The 21,760-nt window shown below is 39.7% G+C and overlaps 1 protein-coding gene across 1 annotated transcript; it reads right to left on the bottom strand.

Annotated features, from left to right (window-relative positions):
• Nucleotides 1-6,506: 6,506 nt before the first annotated feature.
• LOC147061009 (protein diaphanous homolog 1-like) lies at nt 6,507-20,063 on the bottom strand. Its single transcript, XM_085906612.1, has 10 exons — nt 19,505-20,063; nt 19,302-19,396; nt 18,795-18,896; nt 18,291-18,530; nt 17,662-17,791; nt 17,417-17,542; nt 17,141-17,304; nt 16,737-16,869; nt 13,214-13,303; nt 6,507-8,046 (listed from the first exon to the last, which is right to left on the bottom strand). The coding sequence occupies exons 1-10, from the start codon at nt 19,563-19,565 to the stop codon at nt 7,859-7,861; spliced, it is 1,329 nt and encodes a 442-aa protein (XP_085762738.1). The 5' UTR covers nt 19,566-20,063; the 3' UTR covers nt 6,507-7,858.
• Between the last annotated feature and the right edge of the window lie 1,697 nt (nt 20,064-21,760).

Raw genomic sequence — 21,760 nt, forward strand, 5'->3', positions numbered from 1 at the left:
CACAGTAATTCGCCCCTTACGCCAAAAGCACTCATACAGGAACTGTGTCACTGTAAGGAATTCAGTCTTGTCTCCTTCAAATGTGAAGGAGTACCTAATGTTGTGTCTTAGTGGGGTCGCAAGTAGGCTAGGCTGGACTGTGCAGCTGTGCCTCTCTCCTCTGTGCAGCCCTTGTTTATTAGCCCCTCCTTCTTCTCATCACATTTGCCATTCTGCATGCCAAAGTGAATAGAAATCACATGATTGAAAGGAACATCTGTAAGATGACTGTGGATGGTCTGTGGGAGTTAAACAAGCCTCAATTTAACCATAAGACAAAGGAGGAAAATATCCAGGAAACCTGCTGCAAGTATCTCATCGCCCCCCAGCTGGATGGAAGTGTAACCATGGTAACCGAGCAAAAGAATGATGTCATTGCCTCTGTCTTTACCCTCAGCATTTTATTGTCTCCCACCAGGAGGAAAATGGCAACTCTCTTGGGTCAGAATCATCGAGAGTAAAATCTCAAAAACACACAAGAAAAGCTTTTATTTTCTTCATGACAAAATACATAAATGTTTTACTGCTTAGTAAAAACGGTTGTTACAGATGTGACATCCTCAGATTGCTTATCGAGCCCGAATCAAACCAAGCATAGAACCTCCTTGCTATCAATTAAAATCAATCTCTTCAAGCAGAAGCACTTTATGAGCTTTAAATGTCTGCTAGAAGCAATTTGAGTCTCCAAATGTCACTGTGATGCAGCATCTTGCATGACCCCTGCCCACCCCCTCCGTGTATTCGCCTCACGGGAATACAGAAGAGGGGTGCTCCCAGTGGATATCAGATTGCTGCAGGCTCATCAAGATGTAGGTCAATTGACTGTTTACTGCCCAGTGAGGCCATTAGTCTGAGACAGACAGACAGACAGACAGACAGACAGACAGACAGACAGACAAACAGGGGCAGTAGGGATGGCACACACACAAACAAACGTCAAAACCAAGATCTCAAGATTGAGAAAAAAAGAAAGATGTCATGAAGTGGGTCAGGTTGCCAGACAGTGATATTTGCCCGGGGGTTGGATGTAGGTGATGCCACAAAGCCAGTGTTCTACATCCGAAAGATGAATAAAGCAATAGGATTCTATATGTTACACATACAACTCCACACGTCATTGTTCAAATGCAACATTTTAATGACAATGTCAGAGTGGCAAAAAATATCCAGCTGTTCTAGTAAACTAACTTCCCAAGAAAATAGAGCTGCTGCAGCCACTGTAGAGGTTTCTTCCGGCCACGAGAGGACACTGGGCTATTGTTGATGACATCTTGTTGCGTCACCCTTTTCATCATTTTTGTTCCAGGTCATGTCGTCTCCAGAGCTTTCCGCTCTCGAGACGCGCTTTAGCTTGTCGAGCCAAACCGAACGTTGCTTTGGGGATGCGGGGACGTCGTCGACTAGCCTTGACCTGGCTTGGAAAGCTATTCCGAATCTGGTGTTTTGTTCGGTTTCGGGGCTTCAAAAGTTTCAAAGTTTTGGTTTGAACTTCGATTTGTTCGAACCTGTAGACGTTAAAAGTCAGAGGTCCGACTGTACACAGAATTTGGGCTGTCAATGGTCAGTGTTTCTAATTGTTTGGATGGTAAACAAGAGATAAGAAGACACATACTGCAGCAAGCGACCGCAATAGAGAAAAAAAAACCATCAGAACATTTCATGGAACATGGCTATTGTGATGTAGACATCACTTATCACCATAGCACAGCCGATTAGTTGACACTTTGGTGGTCCGTGTTAATTGTCTAATAGCGTGTCACACATAGGTTGTCATACAAGCAGCCATGTCATTTGATCAAGGGCACAACATTAAGATATGATGACGAGGGAGCAGGTGTGTGAATGCATTCAGTCTTGGAAGCAAATTAAGTCATTTAGTCACATCTTATGTATCTCTTAATAAAGAATAAAACTCTATTGGCAATATCCAGGCCTCTTTTTAAAGAACTGTGTTCTTCCCCAGGCCTGCTGGAAAGTTGAAAAGTGTCCAATGTGAACAAATGAGGGCAGGCTTGCCTCCAAACTTGTCTGAAAGAGAAAAGACGAGAAAGAACAGTTCAGGAGTTTACAGCCAAGTTAAAGCTGAAATGAAACCTTTTGTATCACAGTTGCTGCCAACACCAACAAAAAAAAGATTTACACAGGAATAGAAATTTTATTAAGACAGAAAAAACATGCAGGATTAAGGTCCAAATTATTTAAATGATGTGTGGATTTATTGTTTATACTCATCCACAGCTGATGACAAGTCTCCTCTTCTGCCCTCCCTCCATCTTCTCCTCCAGAGGTTCACTTTGCTACCTGGAGACCGACAGCCTGCTCAGGCCGACCAATCAGAGAATGAGAAAAACATCTTTCTGCGCCTCCATTGGTCTCCTGCCTCTGCTATCAATGGCCGTGTCATTGTGTAGTCTGGCACATCATACTGCCCCTCTTTCTTTGTTCAGATCTCCCTTCCAGACTATAAGGTCAGACACACACATGCATATAAATACACACAGATTTACCCACAATATCGTACAACAACAGACTGGTGCACTCTGGGAAATCAGGAGGGCCATATGCTCTCTTAGCAAACACGTTACAGACAGATTACACTGCTTTTAATCAGATTTTCTCATCAGGACAAATCAGCATTTGTACACTATCCAAAACCCATCTCTCAACAGAAAGACTGCTACAGAATTTTTTTTTATTATACAGTATGTATGACATTCTTTGTTTTTTAGACATAATATTTAGGACACTTGATGAGATACAATATAAACAGATTCAAAATAAAAGCTTCTAAGAAGAATGGATGTGATCGATGTGGGAAGAATTTTCACTTAACAGTGACTGCACTGTGTCCTCACAATATAAACAGTTTATTTATATATTTTTCTCAATTATTTTCATTGAAAAATTTTACTAAAAATACTAAATATACTACACAATAAATAAAAATGATTAAAAAACTTTTTCGTTTTGATTTTGTTTAATTCTTTTCTTATTTTTTGGTGTAGAAAAATGGAAAATGGAAGAAATACAATTAATCATAAAAATGTATGATTAATAAATGAACAATGTAATCATAAAGATTTACATAAAAATGTAAATCTTTGTTTTTTCATTGGAAAAAAATTAATAAAGATATTTAGATGTTCGGATTTTTTTTTTAAAGATATATATATATATATATATATATATATATATATATATATATATATATATATATATATATATATATATAAAAGATTCATAATAGACAAAAATGTGGAGATGTGTACTTTGCCCACACAGGCTCAGGGGGAGAACATGCAAACTCCACACAGGGAGAGTCGGAATCGAACCGGGACTCTTCTAACTGTAAAGCGGATGTTTTAGCCAGTGCCCCACCGAGCCACCTTCTTTTACACCCTTATGTTTAATTATTTGTATAAAAATTCATGAACATTTTTTTTAAAAAGATGTTTTTTATTTTTTGCTCAGATTTTTGTTTTTCATTGATTATTATGGTTTATTAACACCACACAGGGAGAATTGGAATCGAACCAGCACCCTCCTGGCTATGAAGCGGAAGTGCTAACCAGTGCCCCACCGAGCCGCCTTATTTTACTCCCTTATGTTTAATTATTTCTATGAAAATTCTTTTATTTTATTTTTTTTTGCTCAGATTTCTGTTTTTTATTGATATTTTCCTTAAAATTAAAACGGACAAAAATTATATTTGAATTACCAAAAATCTTTGTTTTTTCATTGGAAAAAAACTAAAATTTAAAAAGATTTAGATGTTTGGATTCTTTTTATTTTTTTATTTTAAAAAGATGTTTTGTATTTTTTGCTCTGATTTTTGTTTTTTATTGATTATTTTCTTAAAATTAAAACATACAAAAATTATATTTGAATTACCCAAAGTTTTTTTATTGGAAAAAAAACAAAAATTTAAAAAGATTTAGATGTTCGGATTATTTTTTTTAAAAAGAAATCTTAAAAAAAAACAAGATTCATAATAGACAAAAATGTGGAAATGTGTACTTTTCATTTTATTTCATTCTTTGTAATTATTTCAATCTTTAAAAATAAAACAATCATAAAACATATGCTCAATTGGCCTACCAAGCATAAAAAATACAAACTATTTAAAATATATAAACATATTTTGTATTTTTCTCTCAATTTTTTATTCTATATTTTTTTCTGAAAACAAAAAACATACAAAAATTATATTTGAATTACCAAAAACTTTTTTTTTCATTGGAAAAAACACAAATGGTAAGTTTTTGATGTTGAGAATTTTTTTCTTAGAAAGGAAATATGAAAAAATCCAAGATTTATAATAAACAAAAATATAAAATAGTAAAAAATAAAAATATATATATACATTTCCTTTTATCATCACAAGGCACATAAGAGACGAACAACCATCACACTCACACCTACGGAGTGGTCAATCGGCCGACCATGCATGCATGCATGCATTTTGCAATATGGGAGGAAACTGGAGCACCCTGAGGAAAGCAACGCAGGTAGGGAGAACATGGAAACTCCAACACAGAAGGCCAGAGCCGGAATCAAACCCGCACCTCTGAACTGTGAGGCAGGTGTGCTAACAAGTGCGCCACTTTGCCTCCCTCAACATAATTATTCTTGCTTAAAACACAGACTAGTTTCCCTCTTCCAAAAGTTGTTGAGCCGTTCTTACCTCAGTTGACATTGAGGTCAGGGAGAATCTCCAGATGGTTTTCCTGGTATTCTGGTGCAGTGCTTCAGTAACACAACGTGGAATTGCTGACATATTCCAAGACAGGAAGAAGACTGGCTCAGTCCTTGGAGGAAATGACTGGCTGACTTGCGTGAGTGAGCGCGAGTTGTACCCCAGATATGAACAGAAGTATTGGGACACTTGGCAACCACAGCAATATGTAAATACTGAAGAAAATAGAAGGCAACTATACTTCAAGTAACATTTATAATGGACCACATTTCTAAAAGGGCCTTCCACAAACTGGAAGCACAAAAAGGCAAGTAAATGGGATGAATAAAGGTGAAGAGAAATGTTAGCATAAAGTGAAACATACACATATAACATTACATGGCAGTGAAAAAGAGTTCATGCCGGAGAAAAAAACATTTGGAATCTTTGGAGCTGCAGAGCCTGGAATGCATCTGTGAAAGTACTTTCCACTGTTTATACATTCCTCTGCTGTCTTCTGGCAATAAAATGATGGCTTTGCAGAGTGCAGTAACTTTCTGCCATTTTCACTCCCAAAATGTGGGAGACTAGAGGAGATTGAGCAATACATGAGATCGCCTCACTAAAAAAACTCCAGATGAAAGGGAATTTACTGTATTTTCTGGTCTATAAGTCGCACCAGCCATAAAATTCATACTAAAGAAGAAAAAATCCAACATCAAGAACAGACATGTCATCTTGAAAGGCAATTTAAAATAAGATTAGAATAGGCAACAACAGGCTGAACGTTACAGTATGCTAACATTACAACGTTCACCCCCCCCCCCCCCACCCTTGACCACTTCCAGTTTGCGTACCGAGCCAAACGGTCCTCTGAGGATGCAATCTGCTCTGCCCTCCACTCAACCCTCACCCACCTGGAGAAAAGAGACTCGTATGTGAGATTGCTGTTTGTGGACTTCAGTTCTGCATTCAACATCATTGTACCACAGCGACTCGTCTGCAAACTCAACAAACTGGGTCTCAGTACCTTCCTCTGCAACTGGCTACTGGACTTCCTCTGTCAAAGGCCTCAGGTGGTACGTGTTGGCGACAATATCTCCAGCAGCATCACGCTGAGCACGGGGGCCCCCCAAGGCTGCGTGCTCAGTCCGCTGCTCTTCACCCTGCTGATGCTGCAACCTACAGCAACAACCGCATGCTGAAATTTGCTGACAACACGACTCTGGTCGGAGGTCAACCTTCTGGCCACGTGGTGCAGGGACAACAACCTCCAGCTGAACCGAGGAGATTATTGTTGACTTCCGGAAGGGTCACACCCAACACCTGCCACTGACCATCGACGGTGCTGTGGTGGAGAGTGAGCAGCACCAAATTCCTGAGGGTGCACATCAGTGAAGACCTCTCCTGGACCACCAACACTGCATCACTGGCAAAGAAAGCTCAGCGCTGCCTGTACTTCCTGCGGAAACTCAGGCGAGCAGGTGCTCCACCAGCCAGTAGTTGGAAATGACAATGTTAAATAAGCATCCTTAAGATGTTTGTTGATGTATGTTCCCTAAATCAAAGTAGGACTAAAAACAACAAAAACATGAATTAGTTGAAGACATTTTAATTGTTCTGTGTAGCAAACAAAAATGTGCATCGTTCTAAATACATGAAGCAATCTCTGAGGAAAAAAAAGAGCAAAGCACAAGATAAAAAAATAATCAACTATATTATTAAACAAAAAATCCGTTTAAAATAGGTAAGGTGGACTCAAATTAGAACAAAACATACATTCCAGTGATGCTTTCCTTTTTATTGTGTATCTCTCTCTCTTTAATGAAACGAGCCACATTCCAGTATCTTGTTCACACACCCACACACAGACATAGCGTAACACCCCAGCTGAACAACAGTTACAGCAGGTTTGGGTTCTTCGGTGAGACCCGGTGTGTCATTATCATTGATTGTGTGCAGATAAGAGGAACCCCAGCAGGTAACCACAAGGATTACCTACCTGAACACCAATACCACCTTTGTCATCTCCACTCCTCCATGTCACCTATTGTAAACAAGCTTTGACTTGTGGAGGAGTGAGAGCTTGAATCAGCAAGTTGATATCAGTCCATCCAGTTGGAAGTCATCAGAAGATGGCAAAAGTACATTACAGTAGTTGTTTGCATAGGAATATAACAGACATTGCATATTTGCCGTTGTCTCAGTGCGAGTAGCCGAGTGCTGGGTGTGGTGTCTATTCATTCATCATTCTATCATTGGCGACCTAGAATTTCTGACAGAGTGGTGGGCACCACAATTACAGAAAAAATGCACACACACATAAGTGGGAACTCAAAATAGACGACTCGCATTACACACTCCTAAAAGCACACGGGCATGTAAACTGCTTTTTGAAAGGGTGTTTCCAAACTAATGTGGCCCAGGCAAAGACATATGGAATTTGCTTACTCTGTGCAAGAACTTTCTTTAATAACACAGCGGGCAAATCGAAAGGAATGTTTATGTCATTTGACTGTGGCGGTTTCCTTTAGGTGCATCATCCCTTATAGATGTTATCGAAAAAAGAAATCATACAGCCCTGAACAAAATAATTCACCCACTGTGAGAGCTGCGACTGGGCAAGCTGTGACTGAGTGAAATGACACTGGACTCCAACTTTCGCCAGCAACACGGTGGAATCATCGGCATTTACAAACAGCAATACATCAAACAATATACAGCAAAATCATGTCAAGATTACAAAAACTATTACAGACAATTCATGGCGTATTCAAAACTAATCATTTGAAGCAGCTCTTATGTGCCTGACGTTGTTTGAGAAAATTCGGGAAATAAAAGTGACTCCCTCCTCTGAGACGATCTTTTAACGATCGAGCTGTGAATTAAGTGATTAAGAACTACGGTGAAGAAACAGACAAAACGTATAGACAAGTGCGGAACAGTGTATGTTATCAAAAACTTTACAAAAGTGGCAAAACTCCATTGGCAGAATGAGAGGCAGAAGATTACAGCAAGTGTGTGATGATGGTTAAGTTGGATTTTAAATCAATATAGGCTTCAGCAATGAGAAGCAAACTTGCTTAGATGCATGTGACAATTACACATAAAAGAAAACAAAGCGAAAAAATGTGCCCAAATAGTTTAACTGGAGCGAGGAGGTGCAGCTTCCAGTAGCTCCTCTAATGAATCCCCCGCTTCTATCTTGTGCTCATCCTTCTCATCAAACCTCCCCATCTTGACGGGTGACATGCTTGATGAAAGACTGTCTTCCTGCAACAGTTCTTTGGCCAGGATGTTGGTCACCGCATGACCGGCTCTTCGGTGGTTGCCTGAAAAAGAGCAGCAAACACGATGTGAGCGAGTGACATCAGAAAACACGCAGGCCGCCAGAACTATTGTTGAAGTCATAACAAGTCAATGCAGGCATGACACGAGTGTCGTTTAACGACATTCACCTGGTCTTCTGTCATTATGAAACAAACGTTTTTCATCACTGCAAACTGTTCAAGCAGTTTCACTGCTCGACATTTTAACATTTGCGCGAGGCACACGCACACACACACAAACACGTGCATGCAAACATGCTAGGGTATTGCTGCAACATTAACATTTACTTCAGTTTTGACTGACACAATCAGAGTGCACTTAATTTATTATGTTTATTATAAAATTGAGCAGACGTGTAATCTGCTTGTTGCGTGTTTCTAATCATGCATTTTCACTTGATGCAAACTTGGGGCAAATCACTTGAACATTCTTTTCATTCTTCTCAACAGATGTGTGCAAGGAACTGTGTGATTCAGTATCCGTTGACGGACCGTAGTGGCTAATAAGCTAACATAGCTTTATTATACTCATCATATGACCGATAAAATAGTCAAATCAAAAGTCAGCTTCAAGGCTCATTTTTTAAATTAAGACTTTTTTTTTAAACTGAGTCTAAAATTGAATTATGATAATCTGTAATTGTAATTTTTTTTTTTTTTTTTTAAACTTGGAAACAATACTTTTTTTTATCCCTATTCCCAATTGGAAATTGAAAGAACATTATCTAGTATATTGTCTAGTCTTGTAAAACTGCTTTGATAGAGTTTTTGTATCGTGGACAACATACTGCCACATGCATTACTATCATGACACACATACCGGACAGCTTAGTGGCACACTCTTATGTGCGGATTAATGCCAAAGATAAATGAGAGTAAAAGGAGTGAGAGGTGGTGCGGATTCATCATGGATGACAGAATTAAGTCGTTGTAGAGCTGACAGAGGGTAGGGAGGTGTTTAGAAATGAGCTTGAGGAAGAAAAGCTGTCATCTCTTCTCCTACCTGCTCTCCCACACACTCTTCGGGCAGCGGCGCAACAGCAGCAGCAGCCATTTTGAATTAAATAGGTCAGGGGGAGATTTCATTGGAGTGTTTATATTTGTTTATGTCACAGTTTATCACCGGAACTCTTGTCAGGGTTGTGACGATGCAAACCACACATGCAAAACGAAAAACGGTAACACAGACGTCACCCCAAACCCAAACATGTCATTTTTACTCGATGGTGGTTAAAAAACAAAACCCAGTTACCGAGCATGTCTCCAGAATAAGCTGTGATAAAGACACTATGGAGTCTGGGAAGGAAAGAGGAGAATACATTATATATTAACATGTTAGTATTTTTTGTGCAAAACAGGCCACTGGTTCAGAACACCATTTTTGAGTGATGCTTTATCACTGTTGGTAGACGATACAATATGAAATGACTGAACTGATGAAACACCATTTAGAATCAAGTGGAACATTTAAAGTATGTTAGCTCTGATTTTACATGAGAGCAAAAGGCTGAGCGTACTCAGTGTGATAATTGTGCGCCTACAGTCTAGATGCCTCATGTGGACTGAGGGGGCTAGTTGGATGAACGAAGTACTACATTATTTCCCTAATCTTTGAACACGTGGCGCTACAAACAGAGGATGTCCTCAGCATGTCTTACTCACCAAAGTAGCTGGTGCTTTGACTTGGCATGACGCCCGGTTGCGCAGCAAGCGCGAACTGGGACGTCGAGACTCAGATCAAAAGATTAGTCTACATGTGGGTGTGGCCACTATACGGGTTCGTTTGAACACTGAAGGGTAGCTTGGAGGGGACTAATGGGAAAAGACCATCTGCAACACATTATAGTCCGGAAGACGCGTGGCGAGGGGAAAAAGATTAGAAGATATAGCTATAAAGTGATGAGGTGTGAAGTAACCCACTGCAATATTCAGACTACCAAATCTGGAAAAAGGAAACAAGCATCCATCTGTACTAGAGAAGCAACTATGGTAAAGCCAGAATCAGATTTGAGCACAGTATATATTGTCCATACATATGTCTAGTTTAACAGGGACCTGGAGCACCCTCCTCTGGCCCCACTGTGTAACACGTAGCTTCAGCAGTGACATCAGCAAACATGGTCAGTGCTAGTGCATGCATGTGCTTGGCTAAAAGGTCTACACACCCCTGTTCAAACGCTATGTCATGTCTCAAAGTAGACCATGATCAATTGTTTCAAAGGTTTTTCCACCATTAATGGGGCCGACAACTTCCACAACTCAAATATTTGTACAAGACATGTTTGAGGGCGTGATTAAAAATAAACAACTATAAACAACTAATATGTGGTGGCAGCCTACTAAAATGTTGCAAATTCATTTGGGGTGCTATTTTTCCTGGGTGGTGTGTGGAATTATGAACATATGTTCCTGTCAGTGTTGGCATGCAACAAACTGTTAGGCTTCTACTACAAGAAAGGGGAAAAAAATAGTAAACGCATGCTAGAATAATTGAAATGTATTTTACGTAAATCAGAGGCACTTTGAATGGTGACTAAAGTTTGAATGCGATTGATTAATCCTAAATATTCTCAGTCAAAGATGGTGTGCATATCTATGTATTCACATCATTTCAGTTTTTCGATAGAGTTCAAGGTTAGAAATAAACCGACTTTCATTGCATATTTTGTCTCATGCAAATATGTAAAACTATCATTAATGTGGCACGACGTGCTTACGTTTGTTTTACAAAGACGGAACATTGCGATAATGGGAGAAAAGACAGAAAATGTTAGAAATGTAAATAATTGACCATGCCAAGATTCTTTTTGATGTGACTTCCCCCTTGATATAAAAAAACAAAACAAAACCTGAACAGGTGTGCGTCAACTGTATAAACACGGTATATGCACTGATTGTGTTGGTGGGTGTTAAAAGTGTGTCTGATGTCGCGCCTGCTTTAACAATGGGGTGATCCATAAAGGCGCTCCCCAATGAACTCGATTGTTTCCCTTGTGTGAACGTCAATGAAAGAGAATGGCTTTTCTATAGGGCCAGACGGTGTGCAGAGGCAGCGTGTGCCTCCATTGTTGCCATCCGCATCGGGTGTGCTGCTTCTTTGCGATTGGTGCTTTGTCAAATGGTCGCCACACCGATTGGATGCGGGTCATGACCGAGCAGATGGCTTGGTGAGGAGTGATTAGAGGCATTCCTCTACATAGCTAATATATTGCATCAAATTAAGTTGCAGGTCGGTATTCACATGACATGAACAGACCGTGAAGTAACAACCCAAAGAGACCTGTAAGAGTTGGAAAAAAACATACAGCGGTATATGCTCTGTGCAATATGACAAAGAGGGCCTATTGGTATTCCAACACACATGTGTCTCTTTGTGTTGGCATGTACACATCTGCTGGGTGTGTTTTGTCTGCTTGTGTTTGAGCAGTGGGCAGAGGGAGGGGGGTTAGACAGCTGGGAGTACCCTAGGCTGCCCACTCTTTCCATACAAGCAGCACAAATACCCACAGTGAGGTGAGGTACAGGTCAAAGGTGAAGACTATATAGCTTCCACAGCCTCATGGCTTCACAGTCAGTCAAAGTGCTGGGACAAAATGAGCATGCTGCACACTCAATAGGCCCTCACTTAGGTCTTTTAACCTCACACTGGGATGTTTGTTGCAGAGGGGTATGCACAGGAGATAAAGTATTTTGTAGGCGCACAATAAAACAATATATTTATACTCCTATAAATAAGTTTACTGAGGGAGGAAGCCTGTGGTTTCGGTGGTGTCCCGTACATATCAGTTGAGCCAAAGACTGAATGAACCTCCTGGGTAACTTTTACTAAATGAAGCGCTCTGACTCATACTCTGCCAAAGCCAAAAAGGAAAAGCCTGCTCTCTATGGTAAACAGCAACTACCACACAGTCAACAAGATGAGAAGAACTTGCAAGTGGTTGTAAAATAGTAGCTACGTTCACTGGACAAAGCTGACACATAACACCGCCCCCATAAAGGCATGGAAATTACTGACCAGTGGTTAAACTTCACGGTCAAAGTGAGAAATTAGGGAGGGTTTAAGACGAAATGTGATCTCCGTCGACAATTTTTTCTTCTTCCCACCACAGCTATGCATGCTCTGTGTCTATTACACATGTTCTGCTTTTTCTTGTGAGATGTGAGGCAGCAAAACAACATTCTGGGGGACTGGCTATACAGCTAGCCAATTTACTCCCTATGTTTTTCATTTCTGTCAGGTTGGCTATCTTTTCAGTAAAATAACTTATCCATTTGTCATTGTAGAGAACAAAGAAACTCTTGCAACAGCAACTGTTGTGATGTTAACGTACATTTGGTTTTGCTCTTCATTTTGCTAAGCACACAAAACAAGAAGGCTGAAAGAATGCAGTCTACCCTCCAACTCTGAGGCACCGCTTCACATCTGGCTTTTATTGACGGTGGGATAGAGTTGCACAGACTCATACCCTTGTGTGTGTGAATGCTCGCACACGCACACACAAGTACTTGGGCTATTTTCAACAATGGGCACTTAATAACTCATATTTCAAAGCTTGCTAACTTTGGGCTGACAGATTGAACAATGGCACGAAGAAAACCTCAGAATAGAGTACAAGAGTGTACCACTATTGGTGAGCTATTGGATCGAGCCCAAATGTGAAGAGAATTTTGCGAATAATTGGTGTGACCCAAAAAGTCATCAAATGTTTCTATATTAATTGTTCAAAGCATAAATATAAATTATGAGCTCAAGAAAAATGCTGCTTTGAGCTAAACATGCAGGTACACAAGGTACAGGACCTGTACGTACACATTAACAATTCGGTTGGTGAAGAATTACTTTGTGGTGAAGTTCGGTGTAAAAAATTTAACATACAGCAAAGCGTAAGAGTTCCATCGATGGTCATGTTCTCATATGTGTCGGTGCTTATAGACCCAGAAAGGCTGGATCCTTAACGTTTTTTGGCCGCTTCACACATTACATTTATATGCAGTCAACAATGCTTTTAAAAAGGTAACATTGGCTGCGCAAGGCCATGTAAACGTGCGTATAATAATTTTTAAAAACCCAAATAAGATCCCCAGATAACAAATTATAAAAACAGCAATAGACATAAACAAGACAACCATGAAACAAAAATAACAAAAACGCATGTGCACAGAAGTGTACCTGCTGGCCGGGGTCCTCTCTTTCTCCTGAAAGCAGCGCCAGACTGCAGTGCCTCCAAGAGGCCATCCATAATGCCGGTTTCATCACCCTCTGAAAGCACATCAAAACCCAACATGAGCATTAAGAAAAAATTACTAACTTTTACTTACTTTTATTTCCACATTCATCCCATTTGCAAACAACACATACATTCTAATTTTGAGGAGTTTTGCTATGCTGTCTGCCTTTGAGTGATCTTGCAACCACGTGGGCTGGGGGACGTTTGTTTTCCAACCAGGCCGCCATGTTGTATGATGCGCCACATTAACCCAGATAGGCATTGACCTCGATGATGTGCTGTGCTCTAACTGCAGCTTCATAATATATTTTGCTGGTAGAAGAAAGTTTGATAATTTTTTTTAAATACTCACAAAGATCTAAATACTGGGAAAGGAATGAGGGTTGCCTACATTTTTTATGGTATTGGCTGAAAAGTAATCATTGATGCAATTTAGATTTATTTGTATCTTTTAATAAATCTCAATCAGGCTGTATGCGAGTGTGTGTTTTTGACGGATCCTCAACTGTGTAAAAATGTGTGTCAGTGTGAGGATTTAGTGGCACAGCTCTGCAGGGAGGGCAGATGGTTTAAATTATTTCTGAATAGGACGAGAGGGGTCTGGAAAAGAAGGCAGTGGGGTTAAAGGTTTATGTCGCCACCCGCCAACCCCCTCAGTTGCATGCGTGCGCACACATAGACACGCACACACAAATCTCGCCATAAGCCATGCTGCAGATGGCTTCCGCTGACACGCCAGAGGACGCCTCACACATTTCCTTTCAACGGCTCACATACACCACCCAGTGCTGATGGCCAGTAGCTACACTGATGCTTCATGGTGATGTAGGCCATATTTTTCCACCTTGGAGGGAAGCAGATTCGACACAAGTCTGCTTAGACTAATCACATGGTTGCTTTAAACCACCAGTGCAAGAGCATTGCATGGCAGTGTAAACACAGTTGTTTAGGGGCTGTCTGGCCTTGAGCAAAACTCTTAGATAAAGACATCTTTCTTTCACTGAATGGAGGCTTTATTTGCTTTGTCAAGAGTCAACAATGGGTCTAATTATTCCAGTACATGATAATCAACATGCACTCTTTTAATTCACTGTTCCATCCAGTTAACATGAAGAAGAGGGATTATAAAAAGTCATGGCCACAGTTTAAGCTATTTACATGTCCACGCATGCACTAAAAGTCTTGTTCTTAAGATCCTGCCTGAGGCCGCTAAAGACATAATACAGATTAATCTGAGTAATAGCATTAGTCCATGAGAACTGTAAAAGATGACTGTCTGAAGCCAATCTATTGACAAAAATACAATCGAGCACATACAAAATGTGAGGGCAACATTCTGCATGGAGCAATAGACCCCTGGTTGTTGATCATTCATAAATTCTTGAAAATCAGAGACAAGCTGAATAGTACAGTACAATAAATTGTGGAGTGATTGGGATTTTTGTCATCAAAGTCCCTCTTACACCCGTGCCTTCATCTTGTTCTCGCCTCAACCTCTCCCTCTAACCTCTACATCAAGAGACAAATCTGTGTGTGTGTAAGCCTCAACAGAGCAGCTGCTCCAATCTCCGCTTCTCCATACCCTCCCCCATCCTAGTCACTCAAGCTCTTGCGTGGAGCATGAGCACTCCCAGCGGTGGTTCCCACACCAGTATCTGAGTAGGCGTGTAGGTCACAGATGCACACACCCCTTCCTTTCAAAGCCACGCAGTAGCTTTTGCAGATTCTACTGACACCTAGTTGCAGGAATACGATACAACCTACAATATGATGCATTGTAGGGATGAGACCACTGTTTTTTTCCCACAACGTGGAAAGTTCCATGTCAGCACACTGACGATATTGTGGACTCTCCCTGGTACTGATACGCGCACATATGATCTGAAGTTATTTTCATCAGCTTTAAGTACATATAATTTAGGGGACTGATATGCTACACACATTCACACACAACTGCACAAATGTGGTGTGTGTGTGTGTGCGCGGGGTAACTATCATCCACAGCCTTCACTACTACTTGACTGTTAAAACAAATCCAAAGTCACAACCTGACCTTCCAGGGTTTAATCAACAACAGGGGTGCTATGCAGACAGAGATAGGGAGTGAATGTGAAAGAAGAACCTTCAGTGATTTCATGAGATAAGACGACAATAGTAGACAAGCGGGATAAAAAAATAGAAGGAAACAAGGACAAAGGGAACATGTGAATGTGTCATTGCTGAAAGCAACCATTGTGTCGTAGCCACCCAGAATGAGGGTTATAAACAAATACAGCACAAAGAGCAGGTGTGTGTATTTGTGTGTGGTTGAATTCAAGGGGCGGGGGGTGGTTAGGTGACCCAAGGAATTCAAATATGCCACCTGTATTTAAATGAGCTCCAACCTTCATACTCACACACACACACACACACACACACACACACACACACACACACACACACACACACACACACACACACACACACACACACACACTCACCTTTTAAGCTCTATTATTTGCCACTCACATGCTAGATCGAGGAACAATGCAAAGTAATACTCTTGTTCTAAACAATAAAACCTTAGCCTCATATGTCTATTGCACAGATGCGGAGCCTATAGGTCAGGGAAGGACATTTTAAATGTTGGGGGTCACAATTTTTCAAGTGCGACTGGGGACCACACAAAATCACACACTTCCTATGCAGATGTATGACAAAAATGCTATTTTATATATAGACAAAATACATAATCTTAATATATTCATATATTTTAATGTAATATATTTCAAGTCAAGTCAAGTCAACTTGACTTGACATGTAATATATTTGAATATATTATTAGAATATATTAAAGTATATTAGTATTAAAGTGAGGGGAAGCTCGATAGAACTTTTGATGACACCGTTTATGAACAATGTCTATTCAACAAATACGTGCACGCAGATATTCACAGCATTTATATAAAAAGGATGGACATGGGCATTAGTGTATAAGGAATTATGGAATCCTTGGAGATGCCCAAGTTGAGCTACAGAGAAAGAATGAACTGAAACTAGGTCACAATTAGAGTGGGAGAAAGAGTATCTGTATGAATGTGCCAAGGGGGATTCTTTCTGTGGATAAAGGGATGACTATGGCTGTACATATTTTTAGCACACTAGATTTTATTTTGTCATAAAAACCATATCGTGTGAAAGTAGCTTTCTGGTTTGCAAGAGTTAGAAATAGGTCAAGTAATTTCCTTATAATGTACCCTCTTTGAACTTGCTTTCTGAAAAGCTTTATTAATACTTTTTAAAGTAAGTCATTCACATTAGATTATCTCTGGTCTTTAAATTGTGATCTGTTTGTCAAACTCTCACACAAACACACATACATGGACACGCACAAGAATCCTGAAGTGAAGTGTGGACTCTGACTGCCCCCAACTGGAGGATAGAAGAAATAACAAGATAAGACTGTGTTATTCTTTCTAAAGTCACCTGTGTTGATGTCCAGGAGCTGTTTCTTTTTGAGTTTCTCCTGTTTTTCCCTCTCAGCCTTTTCCCTTGCCACCTTGGCCCTTTTGATTTTTTCTTCTGCTTCCTTCCTCTTCTGATTATCCTTCACTGCTTGCTGATGAAGGACAGTGAAAAACACATTAGCCTATATGTTGCAAACATATATAGATAGTTTCGAGATAGAATATCTCTGATTGTTTGAAATAAAATATTTTTTAAAACACATTAGATTGGTATGGGAAACAACACTTCAAATCGAGAATAGATTACAGGTAGGTTAATAACAAGCCTCAGACACAGTTGGTGCAGAAGAAGACTTTCAAATTTATGGAATCAGAACTTTGTTCAGTTAACACAATTGGCACTATGTATGGATAAAAACACACCTGGAACATGTTCTTAAAGTTGTTGAGATCCCCAAAGAACTCCTCCACAGATATTTTTCTCGGGTCGAAAACAAAATAATCTCCAAGGTCGTTGTACTGCTTCTCCATATTTTTAAGCATCAGATCCAGCTTCTCATACTGTTCCCGTGCACCGTTTATAAAATTGTGAACACACTGAATTAAGGAAAACATAATAACCATCCCCATACCTTTTTATGACAATTTCAGGACTAATTCAACTGCTGAATGATTACAGTCTAATAGATAACAAGGATATCGACATCTTCTCCACGAATAGGTCCTTGTCATTTTGTGCAGGAGGGAAGGTTTCGATGTCTTTCTCCAGGTTCTTGATCTGACGACCCATCAGTTCTACATTTTTTTGAAGAATCTCTGCAGACACTATGATGAGAAAAAAATGACAATTTTTTGAATGCATATAGGTCATTATTTTGTTGTGTTTGTTTCAAGTGATGAATGGAAAAGGAGAACAACACAGATCACTTTGATGTCCAGTATACCTCTGCTGGCCTTCTCAACATGGATAAGCTCGTCAGGAAAGCTCATGACTTGCGGGTACTGCTCCATGCACACGTCAGCAAGAAAGTGAAGCAGTGTCTGCTTCAGGTCAGCCGTTTTTGTGTCACGTAGCTGATTGGATGAAAATATAGTTAAGAGTCCATTCATAACGCTGATAATGATAAATTGATCCTAACCAGTCACTGGTGCTAACACAATTGTAAAATAGAAAATAAATTTTAAATGAACTTGTATGCAGTATATAATGAATGAGCCCAATTCCATTTGTGAAATTGCAGTAGGCATGCTTTCACCACGAAAGAATTCTTAAACTGAATTCAGCTGCATTTTCTTCCCTCTAAATTGGATCCCTCTTATCTATAAAGCCTTCAAGACTAATATGAACTGTTAATGTAAAACACTTTAAGAGACATAACACCCAGCTAAAGATGCCCACTAAGAGTTGAGTAAAAAAAATTAAGGAATGAATAAATAAAGTTAAATAAAAAAAGCATTTCATATTATCACATCTTTTCAGTAGTAGGTAGCGGACACATCGAAAAGCAATCTCGTGTTGAACTGGCCTTTTGTACACTATAGTCACTTGTTTTTCTTTTCTTTTTTTTTTTACCTTGCATAGGTATGATATGGAAAAGCCAAAGGCCTTGCCATTGCGGGAGCCTGCATTCATATAATTGCCAAGAAAAAGGATGATCTGCAGCAGCTCAGCGAAGGAGGCACTTTTCCTGAGCTCCTCACAAGCTGCCGTCACAGACACCACATCCGGTTTAATGTTGTTCAACTGCTCCTCAAACTGTAGCTTGAACAGGATGGCCTGAAGCCGTGGTCCCAACCGCTTCACACTAGACATCTGGGAAAAGATATGGGTGACGGATGTGTGGGGGCTTGCATGACTTGGGGCGGGGGCATTAGACACATCTTCCACAGTTAAACAAAACAATATCTGTTTTGTAAGATGAAACATTACTGTGACAAATATATCAACAAGGGTATTACTTGATTATCAGGAGATCATAATATTCTATGTCTAATATGGCATCACATGCATATGCCTTGTCGTTGACAAGTACTAAACAAGAAGCCCTATTCTGTATATTACTGCGGGCCTCCTTACCACCACTCCAAACTGTTCAGCCTCAGCCAAGTCGTCATATTCATCTTTCATCTCTCCTAGGACACTTAGCTGCTCCGGTGCGGGCATCTGTTTGATCAGGTTCTACACAGCAAGACAAACAACCCCACACAACTGAAACCTTTGGATGTTTTTGTCGTTTTAATGTTTTGGCAAACGTCAAGTATAATGGAGAGCGGATCTATACCAATAATAAGAATTGTTGAATTGATTACACCTTGATAAAAGTACTGTTAATTTGGAAATAGCAGAATTGTTGATACAACTCCTCCTGCAGTAGTTCTTACTCAAATGTGCAAGTGTCCTGTCACTGCATATTGCATGCTAGAAAAGGAACAACAGCTAAAAGTGTCAATTGTTTCTTTTATTAATTTGTTTTCTTCATTTTAAATAGGTTGTTTTGGTTATTAGAAAGGAATGTTATATGAAATATATATAAATAAATAAATAAATACACCCAATAAATAGATATTCTGGTGGAAAATGTACCTGAACCATGGACTCTGTGAGGACTTTCTCATTAACTTCCAGGATGCAGTTTTTGATTTCCTCATATGGAAGACGGAATGATCCAAGAAAAATGGCTACAGGTACACGCACAGAAAAGTTACATTTGTATGTAATATAATGTCTTTGAATATGTTCAAGGATGAAACTGTATGGACACGCACGCATGTGTTACTTGGACTTACACAGGTTTTGTGAGGACTTTGAATCAATAACCTTCAGCTCCTTGACTTTCTTCTTCTGCATCTGCTTCTTTTCATCTGCACCCTCTAGTTCCTTTTTGGCTGGGGATGAGGACAAAGACAAGTAATTAATTTAAATGACTTTGTTTGAAACACCATTCACTTTAAATCTTGAGCTAGGTGATGTTAATCTCTGCTGTGACTAGTTCAGCTCTATGGTGTTTGGTGTGGTTGAAAGTCTTACATTCTTCCACACCAAAACTCATAGAAATCGTATGGATCTTTGTTTAATTTGGACACTATCATGCCAGAACAGCAAATAATTTTCCACAAACTTCTCCCATAAAGGGGGAAGAACTGTCAAAAACGTTTTGGTTGTAAAAAGATAAGTGTGCGATGGAATTAATGGGCTCGCTCGGCTGTGCAAATATTTTTCTCCACATTTTAGTACATAATAGTAGTTGATAGATAAATCCTGACAATAGTTAAATATTGTGGTCATGTTTGACAGCTTCAACAATGTCTACAACAGAACCCTGAAGACCAACGTTCTAACATTTCAGTTTGTGCCCTGAAGCTCAAACGACTCCGTTTATGCAGGAAGACAACAATCTGAAACACAAAAGCAAGTCTACCTCTAGTTGAAATAATAACAATCATATTTTTGAATGACCAACTCAAAGTCCAGATTTAAATCAGATTCAGATAGTGTGGTATGAAACTAAAAAGGCAGTTCATACTCAAAACCCCTCCGATATGATTAAATAAAAAAACATTCTCAACACTCATAACCTGCTCAAATCGATTTGTAGACTTAGTTTGAGTCATCTCACCGAGCCATTCAATACTCACTTTATACAAACACCACCCAAATTTCTTGTTTTCTATCAGCACTTCACTGCATAAACCCCCCCCCCGTGACATTTATGTGTTAGCCCATGGTGTGAGATGATGTCGGCTAAAAAGTCCCCGCGGCCTGCTAAATGTGCTCGGACATTTGTTAGCTATGAGGCATGTTAACTTTTGCAATTGGCTTGCAGATACAGTACGTTTTATGACACGCTCACACTTGACAAACACGTCTGCGTTAATGCGCTTGGACAAGGTCACATTTGTGACTAAGGATGTGTCATTTTGCGTGGGGCGGACAAAAATTAGCCCTGAAAGATGAACAAGCACATTGGACTTTCCCACATTGCATGCAGAAACTTTAGTGAGGCGAAGTCAATGGATTTTACACACCAAACTGCTTGACCTTATCAAATCTCAGAAATGCAAACTTAAAACCTAAGGGTTTTTGTCTGGGTGTCCGATCAGATATATACAACATGAAACAATGTCCAATTATAACTCAAGTTTTATGCGTTGAGTGAAAACTATCTATACATGTTCCTCCCTTGAAAAGACCATTATCACACGTATTTGTTTCCTGCCAGTCAAGCTTTTTAAAATCAAATAGCAACAATCTCCATGGACAACAAATACAGACATACTGTCACATCCATGCAAGCAAGCCCATTATGAGTGTAGTCAAATGCTCCTTTGTTTACAGAGAGGCCACACAGTTCACCGGTCCGGGCCTCCTAATGAGCTTCTAAACTCGTCTTTTGGCCACAGAGTTAGACACAGACTTCTCAGTAAGGGTCCACTGACATTTTCCCGTCATCAAACTTTGACAATCATGTATGAGTCGCCATATACCAATTAATTGATGCCCAATTCCATATTGTAAAATAAAATTTAGCATATTCAACAACATTATGTCACTAATGCAGTGATGTACAGAAACCGACTGAGAGCTGGATGACAAAACAGGAAGACAGACAAACACAGACACAAAGCCAAAGATATATATAAAGTATCCGCACAGCTGGGAGGAAGGAACTTATTTTGTTTGTTTTGCTCGTACAGTGGCCATCACACAAGGACAAACATGACAGGACACAGGGGGGAAAAACGGAATAATAAACAATTTAAATAGTATATGATAAATAAGATTTTAAATAAATAGTTTCAGGTTTAATATTTTTCGTTATTAAGAACACTTTGTGCATAAATCAACTTTGAAGAGGCACACGCACGCTGCACCCCATATGAGGATCTAATCTGGGTGACCTATAATCTCAAACAATCCCGTTAATCTGAGAGGGGACCTTTTCATCATGTCACTAGGTCAATGTGTTAAAGATGATGAGGGACCATGTGCCTGTATGCGTGTTCATGTGTGTGCGTTACATCAACGACAGTGCCACTGCTTGC

Source organism: Syngnathus leptorhynchus, chromosome 2 (assembly GCF_054491065.1).
Source record: "Syngnathus leptorhynchus isolate UIUO chromosome 2, UIUO_Slep, whole genome shotgun sequence".
Classification (NCBI taxonomy): Eukaryota; Metazoa; Chordata; class Actinopteri; order Syngnathiformes; family Syngnathidae; genus Syngnathus; species Syngnathus leptorhynchus.